The 27,415-nt window shown below is 44.5% G+C and overlaps 2 protein-coding genes across 2 annotated transcripts in view; both read left to right on the top strand.

The window, feature by feature from the left end:
- LOC122612336 (protein slit) overlaps positions 1–27,415 on the top strand; it is a 53,179-nt gene that overhangs the window by 15,026 nt on the left and 10,738 nt on the right. Inside the window, 9 exon segments of the mRNA XM_043785880.1 lie at positions 16,204–17,195; positions 21,367–21,438; positions 21,510–21,581; positions 22,034–22,105; positions 22,203–22,346; positions 23,113–23,348; positions 24,774–24,915; positions 25,003–25,146; positions 26,207–26,422. Of these exon segments, the coding sequence (XP_043641815.1) occupies positions 16,873–17,195; positions 21,367–21,438; positions 21,510–21,581; positions 22,034–22,105; positions 22,203–22,346; positions 23,113–23,348; positions 24,774–24,915; positions 25,003–25,146; positions 26,207–26,422 (1,421 nt within the window). The 5' untranslated portion in view covers positions 16,204–16,872.
- On the top strand, positions 2,909–16,305 carry LOC122614464. Its single transcript, XM_043789028.1, has 6 exons — positions 2,909–2,913; positions 3,350–3,371; positions 11,015–11,158; positions 11,209–11,376; positions 11,452–11,574; positions 16,204–16,305. Exons 1-6 carry the CDS (start codon positions 2,909–2,911, stop codon positions 16,303–16,305), a joined length of 564 nt encoding a protein of 187 aa, XP_043644963.1.

Raw genomic sequence — 27,415 nt, 5'->3', positions numbered from 1 at the left:
GCAGAAGGTTTTCAAGAAAAGTGAGTTTACTCTACCATATGGAAATTGAGTTTTGCCATCGTAACTGTTGGCTTTAAAATATGGTTTTTGGGGAAAGAGTGGTCACTGTGACCCAGATTGATATAATAAGTTACCCAATTCAGAACATTTGATCGATGAGTTGGATAGTGTGATAAACGATTTTCTATTTAAAAAACTAATGTAGCTACAAGTGTAACAAACGTTTGTATTTGAAATGTTCTCCTTGGTAAAGATATGTACATCTGAAACTGAATGTTGCAGATTGAGCTCTAGCTATATTTTTCAACTCTGCATTACTCACTCTACACTTCATTTCATTTTTCCAAGAGTGCTGCACTTATTCCAGACATTTTTCCTGGGAATATTTCCCTTTGACTGCATAAATGACTTTGTCCGGTAATTTGCCCCGATGTTGTGCAACTCCCAGTCTCATTACTTCTGCTTTTTTTCTTTTTAGGGGATTCCCACACCCCCTTTTTTCCCGTGTAGCGGATAATTATGCTATGCTAAACATTGTCTCACACTCGTCGTTCTGCCTTTTGCTCGCCCACACTTGGATTTATGGAATACTTGGCGAACAAAGTTGTGAATACAAAAAGCGCTTCCCCTTCCAGCAATTAGACGCCATTTCCATTAGCGTTTAACCATTTAACATTTTTCTTCTTCATGACCACGTTTTTTTTTTATGTTTTCTTTTTTTTTTGTTTTGTTTTTTTGCTTTTTGGTTGGTTTGCTTAACAAGTCTTCACACCTGCCCACATCCTAAGCAAATATATTAGTGTTGCGGGAAAAAGAGAAGTTGTTTAGGAAAAAATCTTGTCACTTGTTGCCAATTAAGAGGAAAAACAACGAGCACCCTGATGATCGTACATCAAGTGGTGGGGTCGCTCGGTGTGTCTGTCTCTATATGTCTGGGCTCCCCAGTTTCCCAGTTTCAGAGTTCTCCAGCTTTCCACTTCTTCAGTTTTTCAGTTGTTCAGTTCTTCAGTTCTTCAGCTCCTCAGCGGACCAGAGGCGGTCAACGTCTGACGCTGGCGGCGCAGCTGCTTCAATTAGCTCAGTCTGTTTATTTGCAGATTTTTTTGCAGCTTTTGTTTTGATTTTCCTTTTTTTTCTTTTTTTTTCCTGTGCCTTCACTGTTTTGAATGAGCAGATTTTTTGCCTGGTTTGGCACATGTGAAAAAAAGCAGAGAAGGCGATCCGAAAAGAATCATTTCTTCAACTGTTTAATTGCAGTTGCCTTTGCTTGATGTTGATGTTGCTGTTGTTGTTGTTGTCTGGCTGCCTGGCTTTTGCATTTAATTACTTTGTTTATGGCCCCGGCAGCAACAATAAAACTTCAATTTATGTGTGTTCTCTTTGGCACCCAGCCCCCCACTCCCCCGCTGTAGTCGAATTCCAATGCACCAATTGACAGGCATCCCCACCCAACCCCATCCACCCTCCTTCTCCTGCTCCTTTTCGCTGGCCTTTGTTATGTAAACAACGCGAACTTTATATTTTTTGTGTCGACGCTGCAATACTAAAACCAACTTAACTCAACTCGCCGCCCTGCCACCCAAAAACGGAGGAAAAAAATGGGTGGGAAAAAGAAAGGGAAAACCACCCACAATTCGCATTCTAACTGAAGGCAAAAGTTTTTCCTTGCACAAATAACTCGACTTCTGCGACTCAACTCGCTTTGAATGCTTTGCAATTTCCGCTCTTCTAAATTTGTTGAAAATATTTCTTCCACCCCCTACTCCCCCCTCGTTGTCCCCCTTCCCGCCTTCCGAAAAGCGAGAAAAACTTTTCTGCTGTGCTGTGGGAATAACAACAACAAGAGCCACAAAAACAACAACAAGAGCAACAACAGGGTAGCACAACCCATGACTGACTGCCCAACCTTGCGTAATATTTTAATAAATTTTGTCGCCAGGCATTCGGCTCCCCATTTTCCCACTGGAGCGAGCGAGCCAGATAGCATGCGGGTGGGAGCGAGAGGGCGACACACAATAGCAACTCTGATTGCTGCCACTAACCTTTGTCCGATTTCCGTTCGCCATTCCAGTTGTGCGGCGCCTGCGTCCTAATTAAAAACGCTGGCAAAATGTAGGATAAAAGCAGCAAAAGTGCGTCGAACCTGTCAAGCAAAAAAGGAATAAAACACGGAAAGAAACAGGTGATATTTCAGAGGAATAACACACCGAAAGAAAAAGGTGACATTTCAAAGGAATAAAACACGGAAAGAAAAAGGCGTCATTTTACAGGAATAAAACTCGGAAAGAAACTGTTGATTCTTCAAAGGTGTTCCCTACACGGCTGTTAACTTTCTGCAGTGAGGTTCGATATGCAACTACACTAGAACTATATCATTTCAAACCGAAGGCCCGTATTGAAGTTCCACTATAATAAAATCTTTGCAATTAATCATTACATTAATTCGATAAAAATGAGTTCTTAATGATTGCAAAACTACATACTACAAACTTTTGATGACTTCATTAAAATGCTGGCCAATTGTTTAAAGTAATTGACTGACGCTTTATTAAGATACTTAGATTTTTAATGAAAGCAAGACATTATCCAACTTCTTTCATAATTATTTTTTTCCCGCTGTGCAAGGATCAGCCAAGCAGCAGGACATGGCCTGTCACTTGATTCCTGCGACGGAGTGGAGTGTGCACCGGTGGAATTTCCATGTCAAAGCAGATTTTCTAACTGATTTCATGTCCAGCGATTTGAGGCGCTCAACAATTTCTAGTTTGCCGTCCAACTTGCGGCATCCCGCTCGCTCCGATGTCCTGTTTTTGTTCCTGTTCCTGTTGCTGTTGCCGTTGTTGTTGTTGTTGGTCCTGTTCCTGGGCGTACTGATGATGGCTGATGGCGTTGGTGGCGGCGCCCACTGATGTGGTAATAAACACCCCTTGTGCAGTCTAATGGACCGTAATTAACTCGTGCGCCGACTGCGACGGCGACAGCGAATGCGACAGCGACGTCGTCGTTGTACAAGCGATGAATAATAATTTTTTGCCAAAGCCACAGAGCCGTAGAGTCGTCCAATCCGTGGACAACAACCAGGACCCATACCCATACCCAAGCCAAGCCACCTCCCCCTCATCCCAGTGGAGTATGGCCAGGCACAGTGGTAACGATTGCCGATTTAATGGCCAATAATTTTGGGGCGCCCAATCGCCGGCCATTCGCATCGCATTTACATATGTAACTAAACTGGCCAACAGGCCAACAAACCCTGTCCAGATGGTGGAAATTACTTATCGCCTGTCATTTGGGGTAATCGCTGTCCCACATATTAGGTTCGATGATGAGGCAATCTTTATGTCCACAGCAAGTTGTTGATTGTGTGTCGAGTTGATCTATATAGTGTCGCATAATATCAGGATGAGATATGAGTGGTTTTTATTGCGCGACAACAGATGTGTACAAAACTGAAACTAATTTGACCAAAGGGCGTGCGATTAACATTAACAGTTTGTAGGTTTTTATGGTTGGCACACATTTGGCTTAATAGTATATCCATAGCTCAGCAATGGCAAGAGCTAATCTTATAGATAGTATTCTTTGGAACTCAAGAACTGGGCTTCGAACAATAGAATAGTTTCAAGAGCAATCATATTCAATTATACCGCCACTTGTTGTCATTTTCCGCTCCTTGAAAACCCTTTGAGCAGCACTCCTACTCATTGAGTTTAAAAAATCGGCGTGTCATAACCCTTTTCGGAGACAATTGCCTCTTCTGGTGGAACCGATTCCTACCCATTGTACCCTGTGTGCCTCCAGATTACCATTGTTGTTGCTGCTGGTCAGGGTGTTGCTGCTGCTGCTGTTGCTGCTGCTGCTGTTGTTTGCGTGACGGATATTGCCTTGTCACTTGCATGTACGAGAAATGTTAAAACGTGGAGCCGCTTGGCTTGGGTTTCATCGGCTTTTGCCTTTTTTCCTAGCTCTTTAGCCCCGCACAGCGGTGCGGTCCACTCCAGGTCCTCCGCTTGCCGCTTCCCCCGCTGCCCCCTGCTAGTTACCCCCCTTTTTGTGACCGCAGCAACCGCAGAGCGGCAATCAACGCACAGCGGCAATAGCAACAACAGCAACAACAGCTACAGCAGCAACAACATCCACATTCAACCAGCCACTACTGAGTTTTTGTACCGTTCGAAAGTTGTGCTAAAATTTAATTAATTTCGCAATTTGCCTAGACGCTGTCGATTGTAGATTGTCAATTGCAGGCTCGTCGACCAATTTCTATCTTTTCAGAGTGTCCCCCCTCATGCTCCCCATCGATGTATCGTCGATTTGCGCTTTTTTGTGCTTCTGCAGCGGGTCTGCCGAAAAATTATGATGATTGCCATCATCATCATACTCATGCCGTTCGCTGCACCGCTTGCATGTAATACCCATAGACGAACCCCGTAATACTCCGCAGTAAGCGGGGGGCGTGGCGAATGGGCGGCGATTTAGCCAGGGCCATTATAAATACCAATTTAATGAGCGCAACATATGCAACGGGCACAAACCAGGGGCGCTGGCCACCCGGAAAAAGGGGGGTGTGAAGCTACAGCGAACGTTTAATGCGATTACATGGCAGCGGCACATTTGTCATCGGGGGTAGAGTCGCGAAGTAACGGGCGTACACTGAGCCAAATTCGAAACGGACGGGGATTAATCACGGCGATAACTCAATAAGAAATTATTAATGGGCTTATCTTTGAGTAAGTTGCGGTTGAAACTGAACTTGGTTATGCAGTAGTATTAACATGGTTTTCAAAATGAAGGGGATGTATTTCGTATTCTCTCCGCATTAATTTTATATTGATTTTATAATAGGGCAATCATTTGAAGGCTTTAAGTGCCAACATGATGTATTGAAATATATATTTATTTATTTTAAATTTAAATAGTTTAGAATGCAATGAAAGGACCTCTCTTCCATGCACTTGTTTCTGCAAGTGATCTAACTTGTGCAGTGAATTTTATGTGCACTGTGCTGTATGTTACATTTTGATTTATGTAAGTTTTGTTCATTTATGATGTTACATTTCATGCACTTTTTATGGACCGATTTTTAAGCAGATTAAAGGCATGTTTCTTTTGACGAGATTAATTGACTGTTTATGTAAGTTAAACCGATTGAAAAGTGATAAGTGCTCCAAGTGGCGCCCAGAGTTGAATGCAATAATGTCTTAATCCGTGAAATAGTTCTACTAATAAGCGTATAATTGCGCAAGTGCAGTGGCCCCCCGTGAACTTCAACTTCAACTTGAACTGCAACAAATGCAAATGCAAATGAATGCAACTTGCATCAGCATCTGTGTCCGTGTCCGTGTGTCAGCTTAAACAAATCAAGTCAAATTACTGCAGTTCTAAACAACAACGAGCAGAGGATGCAGTAGTAGAATATGTGGCACAAACAGCCAACGAAACGAAATGTAACGAAGCACAACAAAGTGAAACTGGCGTACCAGCCGCAAGGTTTCGCATCCGAAAGATAGATTTTGCTATAGCAGATGCTACTGCTACTGCTACTGCAGCCACGCCAATTGCATGGCCATCGTGCATAACTCCAGCTGGATTGTCTCTGGTCTCTGGTCTGGGGTCTGGTCTGCAGTCGTCCCTGGTACCTTTGCCCGTCCATCGCAATCTCTATGGTTTTCGTCCGGCATGCGGGCCACTGCAGTAACAGTAGCGCAGCACAGCACCGCACCGCACCGCCCCGCACCACGCAGCACAGCGGTGGAAATGGCAGTAAGAGGAGCTCCAGTCGCCGCTCATTAAGTGCCACTCCACGACAGTTGTCGCTAATGCCGCCGCACCGTCCCAGTTCCCCGGGTCAACGTAAATTTGCAAATATTTGCTGGAATCAGACGAGTGGAGCAAGTGCCACCATGTGAAGCTGCTGCTTCAACTGCCGCTGCCGCTGCTGCTGCAAAAAGGGCTGAAAAATTCCTGGCATATTTGCCCTGCGCGAGCGCAACTTGAGCTCAAATGAGTGTTAGACGAACGATGGTGCAGATGGCGAAGAGAGACAGGGGGGGCTTTGCAAATAGGTCTGCCCTTCATCCCCTGGAAAGACCGTGCCCCGAAGAAGTTTGGCACTTTAAATGCCAAATGCCAGCCGGGAAACCACTCGCCACTAATCCAGTCTCAGTCAGAGTCCCACTACCAGTCGCAGTCGTAGTCGCAGTCGCAGTCGCAGTCCCACAACCAGAGTCCATCATTCTGCAAACAGACCGATGCAATTATCCCCGCCTTGCAAACCCACCTGAGGCCATCGGTGAATCTCTTTTTCATTTCCTTTATGGGCAACCGCATATGGTATGGTATGGCCGTAGCATATAGTTAGTGCCGCCGCCCGCCCTCTTTGGAAAATTTCCAACAATTGTCATATTATACTTTTAGGTTCTATTCACTTGGTTCACTCCATTGTCCTCCTGCGTTCACGTGGCCACTCCCTGGTTTCCCTTTTGATAACCATGTCGGCGAAGGGCGCCACTTGCACCCTGTGTACCTGCAGCTGCAACGTGAAAGGTTCCACGGCGAGGAGTGCTCAAAAAATATAGGAACTGGTTTATTTTCGGACCAGTGTTACTTATTTAGGAGCATTCCTTCTGAAATCAATACCAAACACTTTATATTCTAAATATATATAAAGACTTTTACACTTCTAGAAAATATGCATATGAGTATGTGGATCCCCCATTTTCTGTATGAATTTCTGAGTAAGTTGAGAACTTCTCGGCGTTTCACTTAAGAGAAGGGTAGCCACCAAATTGGGGTCACCTTTTCAGGGTGGCATCCTTGTATTGCAAGTTTTCGTTTGCCTTGATCAATTTTATAAGCAGCTAATTGGGTCTTCAATTTCGTTTGTGGAGGTCAGGTTAGATCAATTTTTTAATGGGCTCTCCTTCCACTTTGTTTCGCCGCATTTGAGAACATTCGAGTTGGTTGACAGCCAAGTGTGAGAACTTTTTATGGCCTCTACGGGGGGTGACCACGATGAATAGAATATATTTTACCACTTAGGATGGGGTCATCTCATGGTGGGAGAATGTCTGGCCATTTGGCTAACTGTAAAAGTGTCTCCACATGGCAGGGTCACCCCACAAATGGGGTCAACAGCACCAACAGATATTTTTTATACATTTAAAGGCATTTGCAAGGTGTCAACTCACTTGACTTGCCCAAATGTTCAAAAAATGAACATTCCAATCCATGCCGAAATAAGAAATCATCCCTTCTTGAGCTTCTTGAGCAACCCTCGCGTGGACTAGGATCAAAACTGCCGGGGTTTTAACTTCGAAGCAGGGCGGTTAATGACCATTCATTGTCTTACCTGACCCACTTGTTCCACTGCCTCCCGAGTTACGAGTTTCGAGTTCCTTTGCGTTCGGTGAGTCAGAGCCTTGGTGTGTAATTTGTATTTAAAATGCAACAAACCATAATTTTAAAGTTGCCGCTGTGCGTGCAGTTTGTCAAAAAGGCAGGATGGCTGGCATGATGATGAAGTGGAGAGGCAGGCAACCTGCGGTGCGACTGAAGAAACGGAATGAAATTATTAAGTATTTGCCTGGCCCGGCAGTTGGAGAAACAAAGGCCAAAGCTTTTAAATATTTAATAAGTATACAAAAATGGAGGAGCACGAATGGAGAGGGGGAGAGGGAATCGCAGGGACATTCGCCTGTTGTTGAGTCATGTCAATTGACTGACTGAGTGCCCCGCTGTGGCGGCAGAATTGGATGTGGGAAGTGGGTATGGGAATGGAAATGGAAGTGGAAGTGGCAGTGAAGGTGGAGGTGGAGGTGGATGTGGAAGTGGAATCAATACCATGGATGGCCGCCTGCAGGGTTCCCGAGTACTTGTAAGGATATACACACACTCTCCGACGTACTAACGGTGACAATAAATGAGTAAAAATGACTTCAACGAAACGAAAATGAAACGACTCAGCGACGAACGGACGGACGAACGGACAGACGGACAAAATCTGTCATCAACACGCCGCCAGTGAAGAGCAAAAGATACGAACCGAACCTGGATACGACGAGGCACTCACAGATACCCACGCACACCCATGCGGCAGCCATGAAATTTGATACGATGCGTGTGCGTCACTTGGAGTGTAAACGAAGGGTGGTGCGGGGGAAGAAGAAGGACACAGGACACGGGACAGACCAAAGAAATTTCCATTTAACAATATCGGTCGCCTGTTCTTGGGCATTTTCCCGAAATAGTGATTTAAGCTTTTAAATTGAAGCTGAAAAATATGTCTTCTGGATGCATTATTTTTCATATCAAAGTTGACGTAAACATGATTTAAATTATAGTTTAAATATTTGTGTGTGGGATCTGATTGGGATATTTAATAGGCATTCGAAAATATACTCCACTTCCCCAGGCATCACTCCAAATGTCCAAACGAGGGTGGTTCGATGGGTTACGACCTCCAGATTAATAGAGCTCCAAATTTTTATTTGCTTTGCTGCGCCTGCCAGTCCTCAAAGATATTTACTTTATGCCTCGTCTAGGAATTAATAAAGAATATCTTGATTTATGTACAGCCATGGGCGCGGGTTGGAGGCCTAGACTTCCGCTTTATTGGCCAGACATATGACGGAATGAAAGTACTTTGTGGTTATGTTTCATTTATGCTGTTGTTTTTATTGCGCCTGGCAAAATATAAACCATTAATGGCATTTTATTGTTATTAGCAGCTAAACTGCGGGGTTTCCTTGCCTCGGCAGAGTTAACCATAATTTTAGTGTGTTGCTATGTCACAAGGAAGAGGAATTATGATTGTGTAAAAGAGATTTTCATTATGATATTTCCTTGGTTATGTTATTATGCCGTTTTCTTATGATATTAATTTGGCGAAATGATGAATTTTTCTTGACGATTTGTTTACCTTGCTTTTGAGATTACTTGAGGGCTATAATTTTTGGAATACCCTTAGCAGCGCTAGGACTCAGGTTTCCACATTTACTCGTCAACCTTCTGACTCCAGGGGCGACTCCCGTGGCTGGTGAAATTTACAACCTTACCTGTCCTAATCCCGGTGATGCAGCAGCATGCTCGCAGCAACATATTTCACTTCTCCCGGCGAGAACAATGCGAAGGCTTTTAGGGGCGACGAGGAAGATGCTCCGCTCTACCTGACCCGAAATCCGGAAAACAAAAGCCGGAGCAGAAACAAAACAACAACAACAACAAGAACAACAGCATCGCAGAGAGCTCAACTGCAACACGCATTGCACCTGGGATTCTGGTGGTATGGAGTGGTGCGGTGTGATGTGGTGTGCAGTGGAATGGCATTGGGATTGGACAGGGGATTGGGTGGACCTAGCGCACGCCTCAGATTCTTTCCCTTTCGGCTTTTTATGGATTTGTGAAACATTTTATAACTTTACATGGAAATGATGTGTGTACGCGAGTGTCGCAGGTGGGGCTGTTTATTATGGTAACCTCGAAAACAAGTTGAAACCGGAGACAGGGCGACAAACTAAATAATGCCCGGCATTGTGTTTGTCCATTTCGATGATGAGCCCACACAGACGAGATAAAGATAAATACGAGATAAATGAAGATTGCGTTTGGGCACTCGAGGCGCCATTGTAATAATAAAGCCACCAAAAATATAATAATAAAATCCAAGCCTAAATCAAATAGAGCATAATCTGCTGTAGAGACCCGGACCCGTACACTTGATCGTCATCATCACTTGTCGTTTGGGGGGCAGATCAAGAAAACGAAAACGAATATGAAACGAAACGAAACGCAAGGCAAATGAAAATGAAAACGAATGCGTGGCACAAATTGAATCTGATTGTTCAAGTAGTCGGAGTCTCGGTCTGTGTATCAAATGTAAATCAGTGACTGCCATCCAATCCATCCCCCTGCACTCGCTTTATTCAAATTCAGCTCAAAAACAGCTGCTATACTTCATTACCATAAGGTTCGCCTTGGCCAGCACTCCCAATTCCCCATCCCCTTCAGCGCCACATTTCCGAGACCAAACCGACCCAATCCCGTCCCGACCAGACCCGACCCGACCCGACCCGAGCCCCCCTCCTGGTCCGACATGCAATTTGATGTGTGATTATGCCTTTTTGTTGCTTATCAAAATGAAAATTCAAATTCAACTATAACAGCACATTGTTTACAACGCCCCCGAACCCCTTCTGTGCACCCTCGAAAGCATCCCAAACAAAACCCAAACACAGCAACAGCAACAGCAACATCACATCAACGGCAGCAACACTTGGAGAGCTGCAAAAGTGACACTTCCAAGAGATTAAAGTGACATGTAGTGGTCCGTATATTCAGGCTATATAGCGACGGATAGCGGCGGATAGCGACGGACTGTCTGCCGAGGAGACGGACCCGCTGCCAACACCTTCCAGCACTCGAAAGTGAGGAGAGTGGAGAAAGTGGGGGCGTGCAGGGGTATTACGAGTCGAGTACGAGTATTTGTTGGGCTCTATGCATAGATTAATAAATTATAAGCCGCTTCTCTGAATGGAGTCGCTCTGATTACACTCACAGAAATTGGGTGAAGAGCCGAGCTTACTCGCTGTTGAGTAACAGACACTCGAGCTATGTATGAATGTCTTCAAATCAGTTTAATCAAAGGTTAGTGGAAACACGGTTAAACAAATGGAGATGCAAAATAAAATTATATTAAATTTTGATTTTACTCTCATTCGCTCACTGATCAATCACCAGACAGGCCAAAAGTTTTATTGAATTTCAATCCGAATAATTACATTTTAATTACATTTTAATTGACATGATAAATTCATACAAATATTAGCTTAAAAGCTCGCAATTGAAGATTAGTTTTAACGTGATCACCGATGCCTGAGGATGTATACAAAATTGAAATTATTACTTACTTTCTGGATAGCCATGCAATTGGTCAGCAGAGTAAGTCGATATGCACGTAAATCATCCTTAAATGTCTTTTGTCAGAGGTAGACATATATTTTAGACAACTACTAAGGTTGAGTTTACAAATATAAAGTGCGAGGCGGTGGATAAGGAATTTTGCACTTTTGAATATTGCCGTCTAAAGTCGGTCAACCGGACATACAAGTATATTTCCTTGAAAGCCAGAATCCTGCAGTTACCGATAACCAATGCCAAGGTATAAACAAACTGACTACTTTTTCCAAAAACTGTATAACTGTGACTTAGGTAAATGGTGCACTGTACCAACGACTCAATGGATACAAGCCCTTTCTGTACAATATTACATTGGATTGTTGCAAGTTCTTCAAGAATCAGAAGTCCAATCCCGTTGCTAGTTTCTTTTACGACACCTTCAAAGAATTTTCCAACGTTAATCATTCCTGTCCTTTCAATGTAAGTAGATATTTTAACCCTAGAGCGCAATAATAACCATTATATACCGATTATTGGTAAATTTGTCCATTGAAGCATGATATAGTACTGGATAAACTAACTGCAGAGTCTATAAATCACCGTGTGACTAATATTCTACCTTTTCCGGAGGGACAGTATATGTTCAAATTAAACTGGAATGTTTCTGGCATCAACCGAGTTATATTAAAATTTTATTTAGCAATCTCATAAAAAATACCTCAAAGCACTGAAGATAATCAAATGTATTACAATAAAAGCGTAAGAAATACATTAACGTGTGGTTAAAAATCTGTTCTAAAACGTGTCTATCTAATTACTTTTTAAATACATTTGCTGGGCTTTCTTTCAGTGCACCTTTCGCTACCCTGTTCGCTTTCTTTTCCACTCAACTCCTGGGGGAAAACGACTGTCGGTCCCCAGAGCATATGTACGTCCCGTCCTCTTGGATCCCCGTGCCCATCCCCATCCCCATCCCCAATGCCATCCATCCATCTGATTTTCCTACCCCACCCCCGCATCAGAATGTGAACGTGAATGTGAATGTGGAGCAATTAATGTTTGTGTTTTGTCATTTCAAGCCCGACATTGCCCGCTGCCGCTGCTGCTGCTCCATCTCGTCTTGATGGGGATGCTGTTTTTGTTGTTCTTACATTTTATGCGCATAATTAAGTCGGTGTATCCGTAAAAGTATGCGACACTTCCGGCTTGGACAACTGTCGACGAGAGTCCCTATTGGAACTGGGCTTTGTACTGCCTTTTCCTCTGATTTTATTATTATTTCTTCTGCCCCCGGCTTCTGCATTGTAATACAATTCATTGAGCATTGAGCACTGAGCATTGGAGCACGGAACTCTTTCTTTCCGACATATTCCTCAGCATGGCATTTTTTGTTGTGGGGCAGGGGGTGTGGGAAGAAAAGAAGCTGCGGAAATGCCAAAGCACAAATGGGGAAAGATGATGATCGGATCATCAGCGTGGAGAAACGCTGAGAAGGAAATTGGGAAAATATTTTGATGTGCTGTAAATTGTCGATTATATCGCAGGTCCCCACGTCAAGAGATACAATCTCGATTATCTACGCTTGAAATTACCATTTACATTTGACAGATCTTTCCTGTTCTCAGTCCGTAATTGATATTCGCCTTTGTATCTTCTTTGTTTTAATGATAATTATCATTTAGAGCCTATGAATAGCATAATTATGGGTCTCTTCATTCTTTGACATTCCGTCTCTGTTTTATTTCAACTTTCGACATTTCAACTTTATACATCTATAATCGTTGGATACTTGAGCACTAATTGAGGCTCTCATGTCTGGGCATCGAAATTGGCTTGCCCCACAAAGGCTGCCCATCGAAAAGTATATGTTTTCGGTGAACTCGCTTTTGGGAGTGGGCACAAATGCCGAATAGTTGTCTGGGTCTTCATCTTCAACTCCAGCTCCAGCTCCATCTGATGTATTGATTGTTTGCACTTTGTTTTTCCGTTTCTGCTATGTCAACTGTTTTTCCCCCCACCCGTACTTATTGTGATTTTTTGTGCTCCCATTGATTAAGACCCCCGACATTTACTCCATCTGCAGGGCGACATGTTTGACTTTGGCCACGCTGACTTCAGCTTAATCCCTCGGTGGGCGGAGCGGGCAGAACTTTGATATGGCTTATCTCTGTGTCTCGAGATGGCTGTACAAGAGCAGAGCGATTTTGACACATGTCATAGGCAATGGACAAACAGAGACCACCTCCCCAAGTGGGATTCGCTTTCCAACTACTGCAGCTCCACTCCACTCCACTGCTCGTGTAAGCCACAAAAAAACAAATCACTTGGGGGCAACCCCTCCATCTGGTCCGCGTGGCTCCCTCCCCCGGCTACCCACCCAGTGGCATTATTTGAATTAAGTGCATACTTAAGCGTAATTTATTGGAAAATCCACAAGAGCCTCCAGGCGGCTCACTTGGCTCGGTTTGAGCTGGGCGCCTCCATCTCCATCTCCATCTACATCTCCTCCATCCATCTACCATAAATCTATTGTTTCAGTTGGTGCGAGGTCGCGTCATTAATCTGCAGAAGACTCTCTTAGTCCAGTCGGAGGTTTCTGAGCGCCAGATGACATTCTATCTATGTGTCTCGGGTTTATTTGCCCTGTGCTATTTGAATAGTTCTCTGACAAACTCCGCTCCACTCTTCCACACATCTTATCTCCTGGTGTCCGTGTAGAAAGCGGCAGTAGAAAGAGTGCTGAGTGGGTGGAAACGTCATTGGAGTTGGGACAATGTGCGGATGGGATGTTTATTGGGATCGGGATTTCTGCAAACGACATCGATTTCATTAAATATGCCAAGTGCCCATTCTAAAGTCGTGTTAACGGCCATTGCTTATGCATTAAAATAATCATTTCTGCTCACAATATAAGGAATAATCATCGAATCACTGAAACGGGCCACCATTAGTGTGTTGAATGAGAAATTAGATTTTAATTCAGCACATATTTTAATTACTTCTAAACAAATATCCAAAGAGAATGCACACAAGTATGCATTGGTTTTCATTTTTTGATTGAAAGAGAAACATCTGGTTATATATTAATCTTGGGTGAAATTTGTACAACAATAATGGTATACGAGCATTTTGCTAGTATTTCCAGAGAGAATGTTAGTTTATGCCTCTTGTTAAGATGGAATTTAGGTGCATTAGGCCTCCACTTATTTGTTTAGTTCGAATTCTAACTGGAAATTTCCCAATTTGCGTTGCCCATTTAATTTGCAAACACAAATCACTTTCCTGTTATAACTCTGTACCAAATTGATATTGAGTGCTTTGGATTCTTCTTGGTATCAAATTATTGTTGTTTTCCTACCTAAGCTTAATTCGTTGGCACTCTAGACCAAACGTCCACTTGCCATTTCCAGTTTAGAGCGACTTGGAAGCAGGCTTACCACTCCACGGCGACCACTCCACCGGATTCTTAGGCTTCCACATCTTGGGCACAAGAAGAACGAGTTATTGGCATGCATTGAATTTGCTTCGGAATTTGCTGGGCTATGGGGGGCGTAGGGATTGGGGATTGGGGAGGAGTAGTCGAGCAAAAGAGTAGACAATCAGTGGCATGTATAGAATTTCACTGATTTATGTTTCATATGAGCCGACTATGAGCCAGAGATTCCCTCAAGGCATGAGCGTAGCATAGCCGAGGTCTGAGCAGGATGAGCTGCAGGATGGAGCAGCAATCCTTCGGCCGGGTGACAATGCAGTGATTACATCTTTTGAGCATATACATACATATATACAAATATATATATATGTATATACGCACACACATACACCCCCGCAATTTCCGTGATGGGAAAGGCATGCCTTTGCTGTCGTTCGAAAAATATTTTCTCCAGAGCTTCCAGAGCTTCGTGAGAAAAGCAAGGAGGAGCGGGAGGGGCAGGGGGGGGGGGACTATATGATAAATTTTTGATTAAAGGCCCCCATGGCTGGTCTTGATAGGTTCTCTCCTCGTACTTTTTCATGTGTGTATAATGTGCATTCCGTTTGTATGGAAAGCTTGCTCAAATTACGTTTGACATTCAATTGAGTTTAAGTTGATTGCCAGTTAAGTGAAACAGAGGAAGATATATCTCGGCGAAAGCGATTTTTGACAGCCCAACGCTGATTACTCCAGTTATCCAATAACTGAATATGCCTCCTGCATTCAGAATCAATCGCGGCTGTCATTTATCCAAATGTTAATTTAAACAATTAATATCAGTAGCAGCGAGCAAACGGGATGGAGTGCCTTAACATGTCAATTTGCAAATTAAGTACACGACATGACAGACCAGCAGCGAAAGAGATGCCACGATGGCGAGCGAAAGAGATAGTGTACCCCACAGAGCCAAATATAGATCGAATCTGAATAGTGTTAGCCTGGGGAATGTATATGAAGACTGGCACTTGAGCAGGAACGGGCGGCGGAGGAGGGTCATTAGAAGAAACCAGAGATTTAATTGGGCCAGAGTGCTCTTAAATATGATTTGTGAGTTCCCCGGGGGAATCGAACAGCGGAAGCCCAGAGATTACAGATGCGAGTAATTACTAGATGAGCTTCCAGATAGCATAGTTCCTCAGTTCTGGTAGGTTAGGGCAATATAGGCATTTTAAATGGAAAACGAGGTCAGAGAACACTCTTATTTTCATATTTCTGAGTCGCTTAAGGGAATTTTAGATTCATGTAATTGTTAGACTTATTGGTTCGCATAACTATCATGATTAGTCAGATGAACTATCAGTAATAACTCATAGCACAGGAACGTTATAGAAACATAATCATTCAAAATAAATGCTTATCCAAAAGAAAACCCTTCGTTTAATATTCCCATGTTTACTTGTTGATAGGGAGTTTTCCCCAGGAAAAACCTATATACCATGCCATATGCTATTCAAACAACTGATAATTGTAGTTTTCTGGAGGTGATTAGTGGTCGTTGCTACCGCTCAATCCGACAGGTGTTTCGAGGGATGGTTTTTTTTCATTGAAAATATAAAAAAGAGGAGCTAATTTGTGGCCAGGCAATATATCATGGCGCTACAGACGACAGTTGAGTTTTATATGTACATCCAACTTCTGCCACTCAACTTCCTCGTGTATGTGTATATATCTTATGTTTTAAGTAAAATAAATACACACCGTAAAGCGCATAGATTTATATTTAAACGCTCAGTCAATGGCAATTTCCTGCTGTTGGCGCGGCGATGCCTTGCCGAATTTATAGATAATTTTTCATGATTTTCCCGACACATTCTTTCCCAATCTCGTTGCAGATGCGCTCAGCAGGTCGCTGCGATGCCTTCGAGCTGGTGCTGCCGCCGGTGCTGATGATGATGAAGTTGCTGCCGCTCCCGGTCCGCTGCTTTAGCTGCTGACAGCCAAGTGCAGTATCCGAAAGATACCAGATACCAAATAGCAGATACACGAGACAAAGGAAAGGAAAAGTGCATTTCCTGCTACCTAACTTGTGCGTGCTGTTCTACCTACATTGCCGGATTCTACCTACGATTTCGGTAGGGAGTTGTCAAAGAGAGTAACTCGCCGCCGATACTCTCGCCACTCCGATACTCGATACTTTTTTCTTGAGCGCTCGACGGACAGACATCTGCTCAGCCGGCCGCTCCGCTCAGTTGGGTCAAGAAGCGCGTTCGCGACGGCTGCAAAAGAGCGTACCGTACCGCCGTAGGAAAACGCCGAGAGTTAAGTGCGCCGTGGAGCGCGGGCGAACATATTCCTACCCATTCGCCTCGATCTCGCATCGAAAGGATTAATCCAGTGAAATCAGTGAAGTGAAAGTGCCTGCGAACGCATCATCAATCCTTTATCCTTTCTCCCTCAAATATTTGCCCAGTGGTGATTGCTGTTGACAAAGTGGATTGGCATTCGGGGGACACTTTCAACTAGGCACGTTGCCGCTGCCGCTGCTTCATAAATGTGCCACAATGGCCGCGCTGTCCAGGACGACGTTGATGCCACCACCCTTCCGGCTCCAGCTTCGGCTACTGATACTGCCCATCCTGCTACTACTGCTACTCCTGCCCCATGATGCCGTCCACGCGGAACCGTACTCCGGCGGATTCGGCAGCTCAGCGGTGTCCAGCGGTGGACTGGGGTCAGTGGGCATCCACATACCCGGCGGCGGAGTGGGCGTCATCACGGAGGCCCGCTGCCCGAGGGTCTGCTCCTGCACAGGATTAAATGTGGACTGCTCGCATCGAGGACTCACCTCTGTTCCCAGGAAAATCTCAGCGGACGTGGAGCGACTGTGAGTATTTTGTTGCAATAAATGCATTCGAATGCGGATTACCCTTTTGTGCGATTGAGGTGCTTGAAATGGACAGAGGATTTTATTCTTAACAGATTCTAGCAGCTGTATTTACTTGTCATATTCTAGCTCACGCGCCCCTTATTGATTTCTATTTAAGTAACATTTTGAGGTGTGAGTGCTATTTTCAGCATTCAATTACCACCACTCCCATTGGAAATGCAGTCATAAATCAATATTAAATTCACAATTATATTGAAATGCCATTATGCAAACAATCTGAGCAGACATAAAACCAACAGAAAGACACTTCCCCCATGGGACAGCAAAGACTTCCGCCAATGCCATGTCGATACCTTGCCATTTCCATCCGTTCAGTTTAGATATCCATTCAGATACTTCCTTCTGCTGGCCAGTCGGGAAGCTGCATGACAAATTCCAATTATGGAATATGGCCCTTCCTTTCACCAGTTGCCCGTTGTCCGTTGCCCGTTGCCCGTTGCCAATTGTTCAAACATTGGGCACACTCTATTAAAATAATAAAGCCGGACCCGGGTCCGGACGCACACGACCCGCTGCTGGCCGGGATTGGTGCGATTTGTATTTATTTAAAAATCAGCATAGGCAAACAACAGCAGCAGTTCGCAGGGTAGTTGGTTTGGTGTGGGGAAGTAAATAAAGCCGTGACCATGTCGTCGTGTCGATAGCGATAAAGAAAAAGGGTCCCCAGGGTCCAGAAACCAGGAAAAGGACCCGGACCAGAAACAGAAACAGAACCAACCAGCCGGACAACGAGGCTACCAGGGAGCCGCAAGCCAGCTTTGGAGCGAGCTGCTTACATTAAATCGCCATTAAGTTTATTAATTGTCGCCGAAGGAGCCGCATAAGCGCATCAGTGGCCAGGCGGCAATAATTGTTGCATGTTGCACGTTGCAGAGTCGAATGCATTAAGCCAATGTGGCTGTGACTGTAGCTGCGGCTGCGATTCCGATTCCGCCTGCCATTGCGACTCCTTCATCTCCATCTCCATCTCCACTCTGTGTCCATCGCTCACAGTCGCCACATAAATTAACGCGCCGGCAATTAGCAAGTGTATGCAAAATACCACCTCCCAGCCACCCGCGGCATCCTCGAGCACTCAACTCCAACCTCAGCGGCCTCAAAAGCCCGCTGTCGTGGCTGCAGTTTTCTACATAAATTAATAACAGATATCAGCAGCGGCAGTGGCAGTGGCAGCATTAACGTTATAGCATTATAGCCCAGTTATAAGCAGTCGGGCCAACTCGGTTGCAACTTGGCTGGTTGGATGGCGACTGTGCTCAGGGACACATTTGGCTGCTGTTATTTGCGCTCTTTTTCATTTTTATTTTTATTTGTATTTTTTTTGTTGTATTTATTCGTTTTTAATGCTGCATACAGAGAGCAATATAAAACACAGAAACCAGCCAGCAGTGAGCCAACAGAAACAGAAAACATATCAACATGCACGACATATTTGCATTTTAAAATAGAGACCCGAACTCAACCGAACTGAACTGACCTGGGCACGATATATGCCATACTATGCCGTACTATGCCATACTATACTATAATATACTATGCTCTATTATGCACAGGGTGCCTCAGGGCCCACGGATCATATGTATATGTCCCATTTTTCGAGTGACATTCCAGGGGGAGAGATTGCAGATGATGTTCTGGGTGTCAAAGTGTGTGCGGGTGAATGTGTCAAGAGTCTTAGGCTGAGCTTAAGTGGGGCAGCGAAAGAACCAAAATAAGCGACTGGCAACCAGGTGAGGATGTGATGGAAAGGCTCTTGGGGGAATTATGATTTCAACAGATTATATTGTTGGAGCGGGGGAATTAATTCCCAAAGCCATCCGAGGCGGGGGAAACTCGAAAGGTGAAGAATACTTTTGTTTCAATGAAATTGAACACAGTCTAAGTCGCATTGTCTGTGGCACGTATGAGTTTAAGTGACTTACCTAGCTCAAATTTCATTATCTTATATTCCGCCATAGTAAGCATCTTAAATGTTTCGATTTTGAAACGGAAATCCATCTACCTACAAATTTTTAAATACTTTTTCATAGTTTATGCACCACCAGTCATAGTCCCAGTTTATCGAATTTGATTTTAATAGATAAAGTAATTAAAAAGCTTCCAACCAACCTTGTGACACCCTAATGCTGAGCAGAACCTTCTAGCCCGGCACACAAGCATATATCAAATATTGAACATGCCCACAACTATTGGCCGTGTCCATGTGCACCGAACGGGATGGCCAACATTGGAGCACAGTTGAATGGTATATATGTACATACATACAAACATGGGAGTCCGGACAAAAAACAATGGCAAATGCAAACTGGGGCTCTGGCAAATTGTGCTCTTCACCATCCCCCACATTCGACGCCCCCGTCCATGTCATTGCCATTTAATTACTAAGCCCCCTCGGGCGAAGAAAGGGGTTTGGGTGAAGAGGGAGCCAGCCCGAAGAGGATAGCCAGCCAGAATGGAAGAGTTCTGAGCTGACAGGCTGCCAGTCACCCACACAGTTGATTCAATTGACACGACAGCATTTTTGCATATCTAATTTGTGGAAAACGGGTGTCTTGGCTGTTTGAACTGGTTGGCTGTTTGACTGCTTGGCGGTGGCCCTTCACACCTGAGAACGACTAATTTATAGCTGAGGTAAACGAGGTGGCAGCTGCTTTTGATGTTCCATGGCTCCTCGGTTACTCCGTTCCTCGGTTACTCTGCTCCTCGGTTTCCGAAATGGAGAAAAGGGCACCTGGCCTGGCCTGGTCACAAAAGAGCAAACCCCAAGATGGCATCTAATTGGCAGCGGAGGGCGAAAAGCAACCAACAGAATGCTTTTATATCGGGCCCCACACGCATCTAATGAAGTTAAATGCTTAATTATAAGCCAGGGAAAACGGCAAAAATTATGCATACGGCCATTCCAACCAAAAGTGATTTAAACAAATTACATAAAAAGCACCACCAGAAGCGTTTGAAAAATGTTTGGCAATTAGATGGCGACGAGCAAGACTTTTGTTTTTATTTTTAACCCAACAAAAGCGAAACAAAGCGTATTGAAAATCTTGCTGGACCATCTGATATGGTTGAGTTACAGAGAGAGAAAACTTGGTTATTTAACGCAACGAACGAACGAATCACACAACGCAAATCTCAGCTTAATTAAAATGTAAATCTGAAGACTAAGCTATGTTTTGATGGTAATTTTTTTGACTTGAATGTTATCAAATGTATAATCCCGCATAAGCATGGGATATCGTTATGTTATTATGTTTTTTTGCCGTGCACTTACTATGGTCTGTCTGCTGTAATCAGTGGGATCTGAGCTAGAGATGCCCACATCTCGAAGAGATATTAAGCTCATTAAAAAGACGTATGTGCCTGTGTGTGTGGATACCATGGATGAACTGAGGAGCAGCAGGCACACGTACATAACACATGTGGTATAGCCGCCGCCTCATCATCGGCAACTTGATGCGAGATTCATTAAGGCTTAAGCCGCACAGAAAATATTTTACGTCTGGGTCGCCGAAGGTCTTCCTACCTGTTGTTTGGGCCCCCAACAGCAAAGACTCCTCAGACTCAGACTCAGATTCAGACTTAAACTCGAAGTCGAACCTTACTCAAAAAGTGAGCAGCTGAGACCAACTTGTTGTTTGTAGATGGTTGCGCATGCGCACACGGTTAACTGAAGTCTTTTGTATCTCTCTCCCTCGGTTGCATTTCATTGTTATGACATCTACAGGTAACAAATTTTGTGTTTCTTGCGTTTCTGGCCGAGAAACGAGTTCTGGCCTCGTTGGCGGGTCGCGGAGTATATCTCAGCCGTTTCGTGTTCAATGATTAAATATCATATTCTCGTTATCAGCAACCCGCAACAGAAATCTTCGTCGTACCTCTTACTCCTTACTCTTTCCCGGTGGATCCAGCTCGATTTTACCTTTGGCAGCTGCATTCATATCTCAGATTGCTGTTGTCCGCTTGTCTTACAAGCAATTAAAAAAAATTATCGCCCTGTCTGAATGAATGCCTGTTGGGTTGCATCCTCAACGCAGCGACTTGCAACATAATTAATGCAATTTCTGTAATCGTAATCGTAATCGTAATTTCTTTATCTATATTTTCGCAGCGAGCTGCAGGGAAACAATTTGACCGTGATATACGAGACGGATTTCCAGCGGCTGACCAAGCTGCGAATGCTGTAAGTCAAATTATAGAACATTAAATCGAAATTGCCCGATTAACTACTCAACGAACTTTGAATTTCCACAGCCAACTGACGGACAATCAGATCCATACGATCGAAAGGAACTCCTTCCAAGATTTGGTCTCACTCGAGCGACTGTGAGTAGCTTAGCTATAAGGGTATAACTTGTTTTGCAGTAATGCTAGTTGCATGAATAACTTTTGAATATTGAATTTGAACTCACTACTAACCGATTTTTGATGATCTCCACATTGGATCTTACTATAATCAATTGATATTTTCTTAGACTTAGAATATAGCTAGCGTGCAAATTGAATTTAGCTTGATGCCAGATTTAGTTTGTATTATTAACATTTTGTATCTGATTCCCGTTTTTGTTCTTGTTTATTTTTATTGCATATCTCTACCGTTCTTTGTCTCTCTCTGCTTTCGTTACGTTTCGTTTTGCGTACCTAAAATGCTCGTCTCAACACAAAAAACCAAAAACCAAACCAAATCAAACCAAAACCAAAATCGAACTCAAAATCAAAATCAAATCAAAAACTGAAATCGAAACACCAAAACCAAATCCAACACTGTAAACAATCAGACGCCTAAACAACAATCGACTAAAGGCAATTCCTGAAAACTTTGTGACAAGTTCAGCGAGTCTTTTGCGATTGTAAGTAAACTCCAAAGTAGCCGATAGTAGTCGACACTTACCACTCACATCGTACTCGCTATCGGATCATTAACCTCTGACTTTGATAATCCTCCAGGGACATATCCAACAATGTCATCACCACCGTGGGCAGACGCGTCTTCAAGGGAGCCCAGTCGCTGCGGAGTCTTCAGCTGGACAATAACCAAATCACCTGTCTGGATGAGCACGCCTTTAAAGGATTGGTGGAGCTGGAGATACTGTGAGTACTTCGGACCAGAATAAGCCAATGGTGAAGGGAGATAATAACCAAATTAGGTAGCCAATCAATGGAGCTTCGTGCCAGTGCGGTCGAGTAATTAATCAATGATTTAGTGCCTTTTGTTAATCAATCAAATGGGAATTAGTGAATGAATTAAAAATCAATCAGTTAATGCTCTGCCTAAATTACATAATAAATGGTTTAGCTTTGTGGCCAGATAAGCCAATCGCAGCCGAAATGGAGCTCATATATCAAGTGATTAGAAGGCAGCGAGAGGACCAAATTGATAAATGGCAAGTGGCTTAGCCAAAGCTGAACCGTGTTGGTAGATAATGTGCAAATCGGCGTTCAACTTACTTTAATTGGATTACAAATAAAACAGAAATCGATGTAAAACCCAATCATAACAAACCAATTTACATGAATAATTCATTTGCTACACGAAGTACTCTTTAATGAAAATAAAGTTTAATATCACCAATAATATAAACCAATTCGCAAGTGGACTAAACTTTCTATTATGAGAGGTTTTCAAATTAGTGGCTTTTAGAAGATAGAAAGCGCTTCCACATATAGAGAGGCCAGGAAACACGATATTGCTAGGCATTTTAATTAAATTTTGATCGGCACCCGATTTGTGCTCTTTTGGCCAGGCCAAACCCTTGCTGCCATAACCATAACTGGCCAATAGATATAGTTGGCTGATAAGGCCTGGGATCATCTGCTTCATACTGACCACCTCCTCCTCTCCACTTGCATTTTGCAGCACGCTGAACAACAACAACCTGACTTCGCTGCCGCACAACATCTTCGGCGGACTGGGACGTCTGCGGGCACTCCGGCTGTCGGACAATCCGTTCGCCTGCGACTGCCATCTGTCCTGGCTGTCCCGGTTCCTCCGCAGTGCCACCCGCCTGGCGCCCTACACCCGCTGCCAGTCGCCGTCGCAGCTGAAGGGCCAAAACGTGGCGGACCTGCACGACCAGGAGTTCAAATGCTCGGGTATGTAATGGCCAATGGCCCGCTGCTTTGTGCAACATGTTGTGGCAGCTTCCACTCCCTGAATGCTACCAAAAATGGGCAACATTTGGCCGCTCCTCCCCTCGATAGCTCTGCAGCTCACCACCCCCTCACCCACCATTCGTAGTCGAAATTAATTAGTTTTTTATGCGAAAGCGAGGAAAACAAAGCATTGCGGGCATAAATCATAAGCAGTCATATGGGCACACCCCCACTGCCACGAACGCCCACGAACCAGTCCGCACCACCACCACCACCATCAGCAGCTCAATATCTGGCAAGAACCACTTGGTGCTTTGGTGGCTTCATCCATTGGGCCATATTATCCCCCGCTTTCGTCTTCCGCGAGGTCGTGTGTTTGCCAAAACGTTTAACGCCGTCGAAATCATTGCCTGGTGTTTGTATTTTTTGGCTTCTCCTCTTACTGAAAGATGCCGATGCAGATGCTCGGTTGCTCGGATGCGCGGATGCTCGGTTGCGAAGGCTTAAGACTTGAGCACGAGATGGAGATGAAGCTGCGGGCCAAGTGAATGGGAATGGAAATGGGAAGTGGCCAAAACGAAAAGCAAAGCCGAAGACGGAGCGTGAAGCGCTCAATGAAGCGGAAAATGCGCCCCAAAACGATGCAGCCATGAAACGAGTTTCTTGGCTCAACCAATTCTGCGGAATGGTTAGGGTATATCGCATTGTTTTGCGTTGTGGTTGGTTTTTCTGGTCATATCTGTAATCGATATGAGTATGCAGATGAGATGATATATCCCTGGATGACCCGTGTCAAGTTGGATAATACTCTAGTGCCCATAATGATGGGAACTCTGGGGGTTCGCATTGCTGACGCTTTGTGATAAACGATATTTCGGGGAATTTTCCCTAGGATAGGCAGATTAATGAATAGATTGAGCTCTACGATGAATGATTCAAGTTCTCATGTTTGATGTTTAACGTAATATTATATTTGCTACCCAATATTCATTTCTCAGTTTGACTTTATTAAAAATATAGCAATAATTAAACTGTAGGTCGCGACTATGTTGATTTTGAGTAAAGTGTATCTACAGTTCACATTCCCCCAAAGTGAACTATAATTCCGTGCTTGTTTGACTTTCGTTTTGTATGAAATGCCATGGAATTATGTGGGTAAACATTTATGACCAGCGGCTGGTTAGAGTTGCACCTCCCCAAATCCATTTCCCCAGCTGCTGCATCCCCTTCTTCATCCCCCCAATGGAGGAAGAAGGAGGAGGAGCGGCTGTGCAGTAGCATTGATAATTACGATACTGCTGGTTGTAAAGCAAGCCAGATCCAAATCGGATGCTCGTTTTCCCAGCTACCGGAGCTCGAACCGGAGCAAGACTAAATTCGCCAAGTACTTATCCCAATCTCCCAACCATATTGTTTGTCCATCAGGTCTGACGGAGCACGCACCGATGGAATGCGGGGCGGAGAACAGCTGTCCGCACCCATGTCGCTGCGCTGACGGGATCGTCGATTGCCGTGAGAAGAGTCTGACCAGTGTGCCCGTCACCTTGCCCGACGACACCACCGAGCTGTAAGTGGTGCATCTTTGGATTTGGATGGGGCTTCGCCTCTGCTTCCCTCTGAATTTGCATAACTAACCCTTGGATTTTTCTTACAGCCGCCTCGAGCAGAACTTCATTACGGAACTGCCGCCAAAATCGTTCTCCAGCTTTCGACGACTGCGACGCATCGACCTGTCCAACAACAACATCTCCCGCATTGCCCACGATGCACTAAGCGGCCTAAAGCAGTTAACCACTCTGTAAGTAGATAATACCCGCTGGTGGAGGTGTTGTTGCCACTTTACCTGCTGCAGTGCAACAAGTAGCCTTTGCAGAACAAAATGTGCACTCACTTGAGCTGCCCTGCGGCTGCTCCCGCTCCCGCACTCGACTAAACTCACCTGAACCACCTTAAATGAGGGGAATGGGCCAAGAGGTGCCTCTGGGCCAGGCCAGAAGCAAGCTAATCGGCCCACGCTTAGCGTTCCTGCCAGCTTGCACCGCAAGGCATCGGGCATCGGCTTACCCTGCCCGTGTGGACACCCAGCTCCTGCTCCTCCTGCTTCTCCTGCTCCACCTCCTCGTTCTGCTCGTCGACGAGCACGTGTGTGATGGAGCTGAGAACGTGACACGGACTTAATTAATGGCAGCCACATTAAAGGGGTTTTATTTTCTGCATTTTTAATTACGTTTGGACTTGTGCTTGTCCCAATTAGAACTTCTGCAAGGGAGAGTATGTTACTTCCTGTGTCAGTTAAATCGAAAAAAAAGTTTTCCTTTAGAAAGTACGATATTTACTATGTGTCTAGAGGTAACTTGAAATATGGGGTAGAGATTAAAGAGATTTATTTGAGTTTTAACGCGGAAATGTATATTAAACCTATGTTTATTCAAATGAATTTTAAGAGCTAAATTGAAGCTTTTTTTTTAAACTTTGGCTTTACTTTTCAACCAGAAGTTTGCGTGTCACGACTAACTTTTTGATCAGGGCTAAGGGAACCAGTTGCCGCCCGCAACAGCAACATCAACATTCACATCCCCATACATATCAACAAAAAAGAATGACAGCGACAACAAGAACTTAACCACTTTGTCTTTGCCCGCAGAGTGATTTTGTATTTTTGTAATTTTTTGTGCCACCTCCTGGCGGGGCTTGTGTGTTTCTTTAAGCTTTTTTCTTCTTTTTTTTCGAGCTTTGTTAACATTCGTCGTGTGTTCTATTTGTGTTCTTTTCCATGTCGGCTCCACCCATCGTCAACATGGCTATTGTACCATCGCGCGGCATCATGGCATCATGGCATCGTGGCATCATCCCATCAGCGTGCTGTACGGCAATAAAATAAAGGACTTACCCTCGGGCGTGTTCAAAGGACTCGGCTCGCTGCAGCTGCTGCTGCTGAACGCCAACGAGATCTCGTGCATACGCAAGGATGCCTTCCGCGACCTGCACAGTTTGAGCCTGCTCTCCCTGTACGACAACAACATCCAGTCGCTGGCTAATGGCACATTCGACGCCATGAAGAGCATCAAAACGGTGTAAGTACATGAAGTCCCATTCCTCCACTCCCCTACTCCTCCAATCCTCGACCTCTCGACGCCCGCTGAACGCCGCCTCCTTAACGCCCACCAACGCAGCACTCGAGTGGGGAACAGGCCCATGTCGGGATCCCATCTTGAATGGAGCAGGCACTTTGGTGTTAAACCTCTGAAGTGCATTTAGTAGTTGCCTTTGACTGTGTCCCTCCTCCCCCGCCTCCCTCGCCCACCTCGCCCTCGCCCGCCTTGAGTCCGCTTCAGAGTTCGCGTTGACATTTGTTTAGCAGCAAACAAGAAGCTGCTCCCGCCCCCTGACACATCATCCCAGTACCCAGCACCAAGCACCCAGCATCAAGCACCCAGCACCGAGCACCTACTATCCAGCATCCATCCCCTTCTCTGTGAACCGTGAAGACTTTCGGCCTTTCCAGCGAACAAAAGACGAAGGCTCCGAGAAGAATTCTCCGTTTGGCATCGATAAATGTACGCTCGGCTATGGAGCTGCAAAAAAAAATGGAAAAACAGAAACAGCAAAACAGAATCTTGGATGGGCCACGGGCTCTGAAAGATGGGTTTTGGGCAGGGGGCGCCATAAGTGCGGCTGCCAGAGGGATTTGTATGCTTGAGTGGGTTAAGTATTTGCCAGGGTTGTCGGCTTTCCGGTTAGTTGCTCACGCATATTTCAGTTCCTACTTAAGAGATCTCTCGCTCCTACGCAGCGTTGATATGCTAATGATCGTGTTAATAAATTGGCATACCGTATTGGTGCACATGTTTCCCTTTCAATATTGAAAAGATCATCCAATTAAGAGCAAACTTTTGGAACCGTTTCAGTACTATACAGTGGAATAAATAAAGTTTGAAAGTTGATTGGTAAGAGAATGCTAACCAACACCTATGGGCCACTAGCTGCTCTATCCCAGAACGCATAAAAAGCATTTTAAATAGTTGCCAATAAAATCGATTGAGTTGCGACTAGCTAACAAGCTAGCC

This window comes from Drosophila teissieri, chromosome 2R (assembly GCF_016746235.2).
Source record: "Drosophila teissieri strain GT53w chromosome 2R, Prin_Dtei_1.1, whole genome shotgun sequence".
NCBI lineage: Eukaryota > Metazoa > Arthropoda > Insecta > Diptera > Drosophilidae > Drosophila > Drosophila teissieri.
Note: the sequence above shows the minus strand (reverse complement) of the source record. Positions and strands in the feature narration are given on the sequence as shown.

Coding starts and splice junctions, on each gene's coding strand:
- LOC122614464 (XM_043789028.1), top strand. Junction 3,372..11,014: donor AGTTGTTGATTGTGTGTCGA/GTTGATCTATAT, acceptor ACAACTACTAAG/GTTGAGTTTACAAATATAAA. Junction 11,575..16,203: donor ATGTTTCTGGCATCAACCGA/GTTATATTAAAA, acceptor ATCTCGTTGCAG/ATGCGCTCAGCAGGTCGCTG.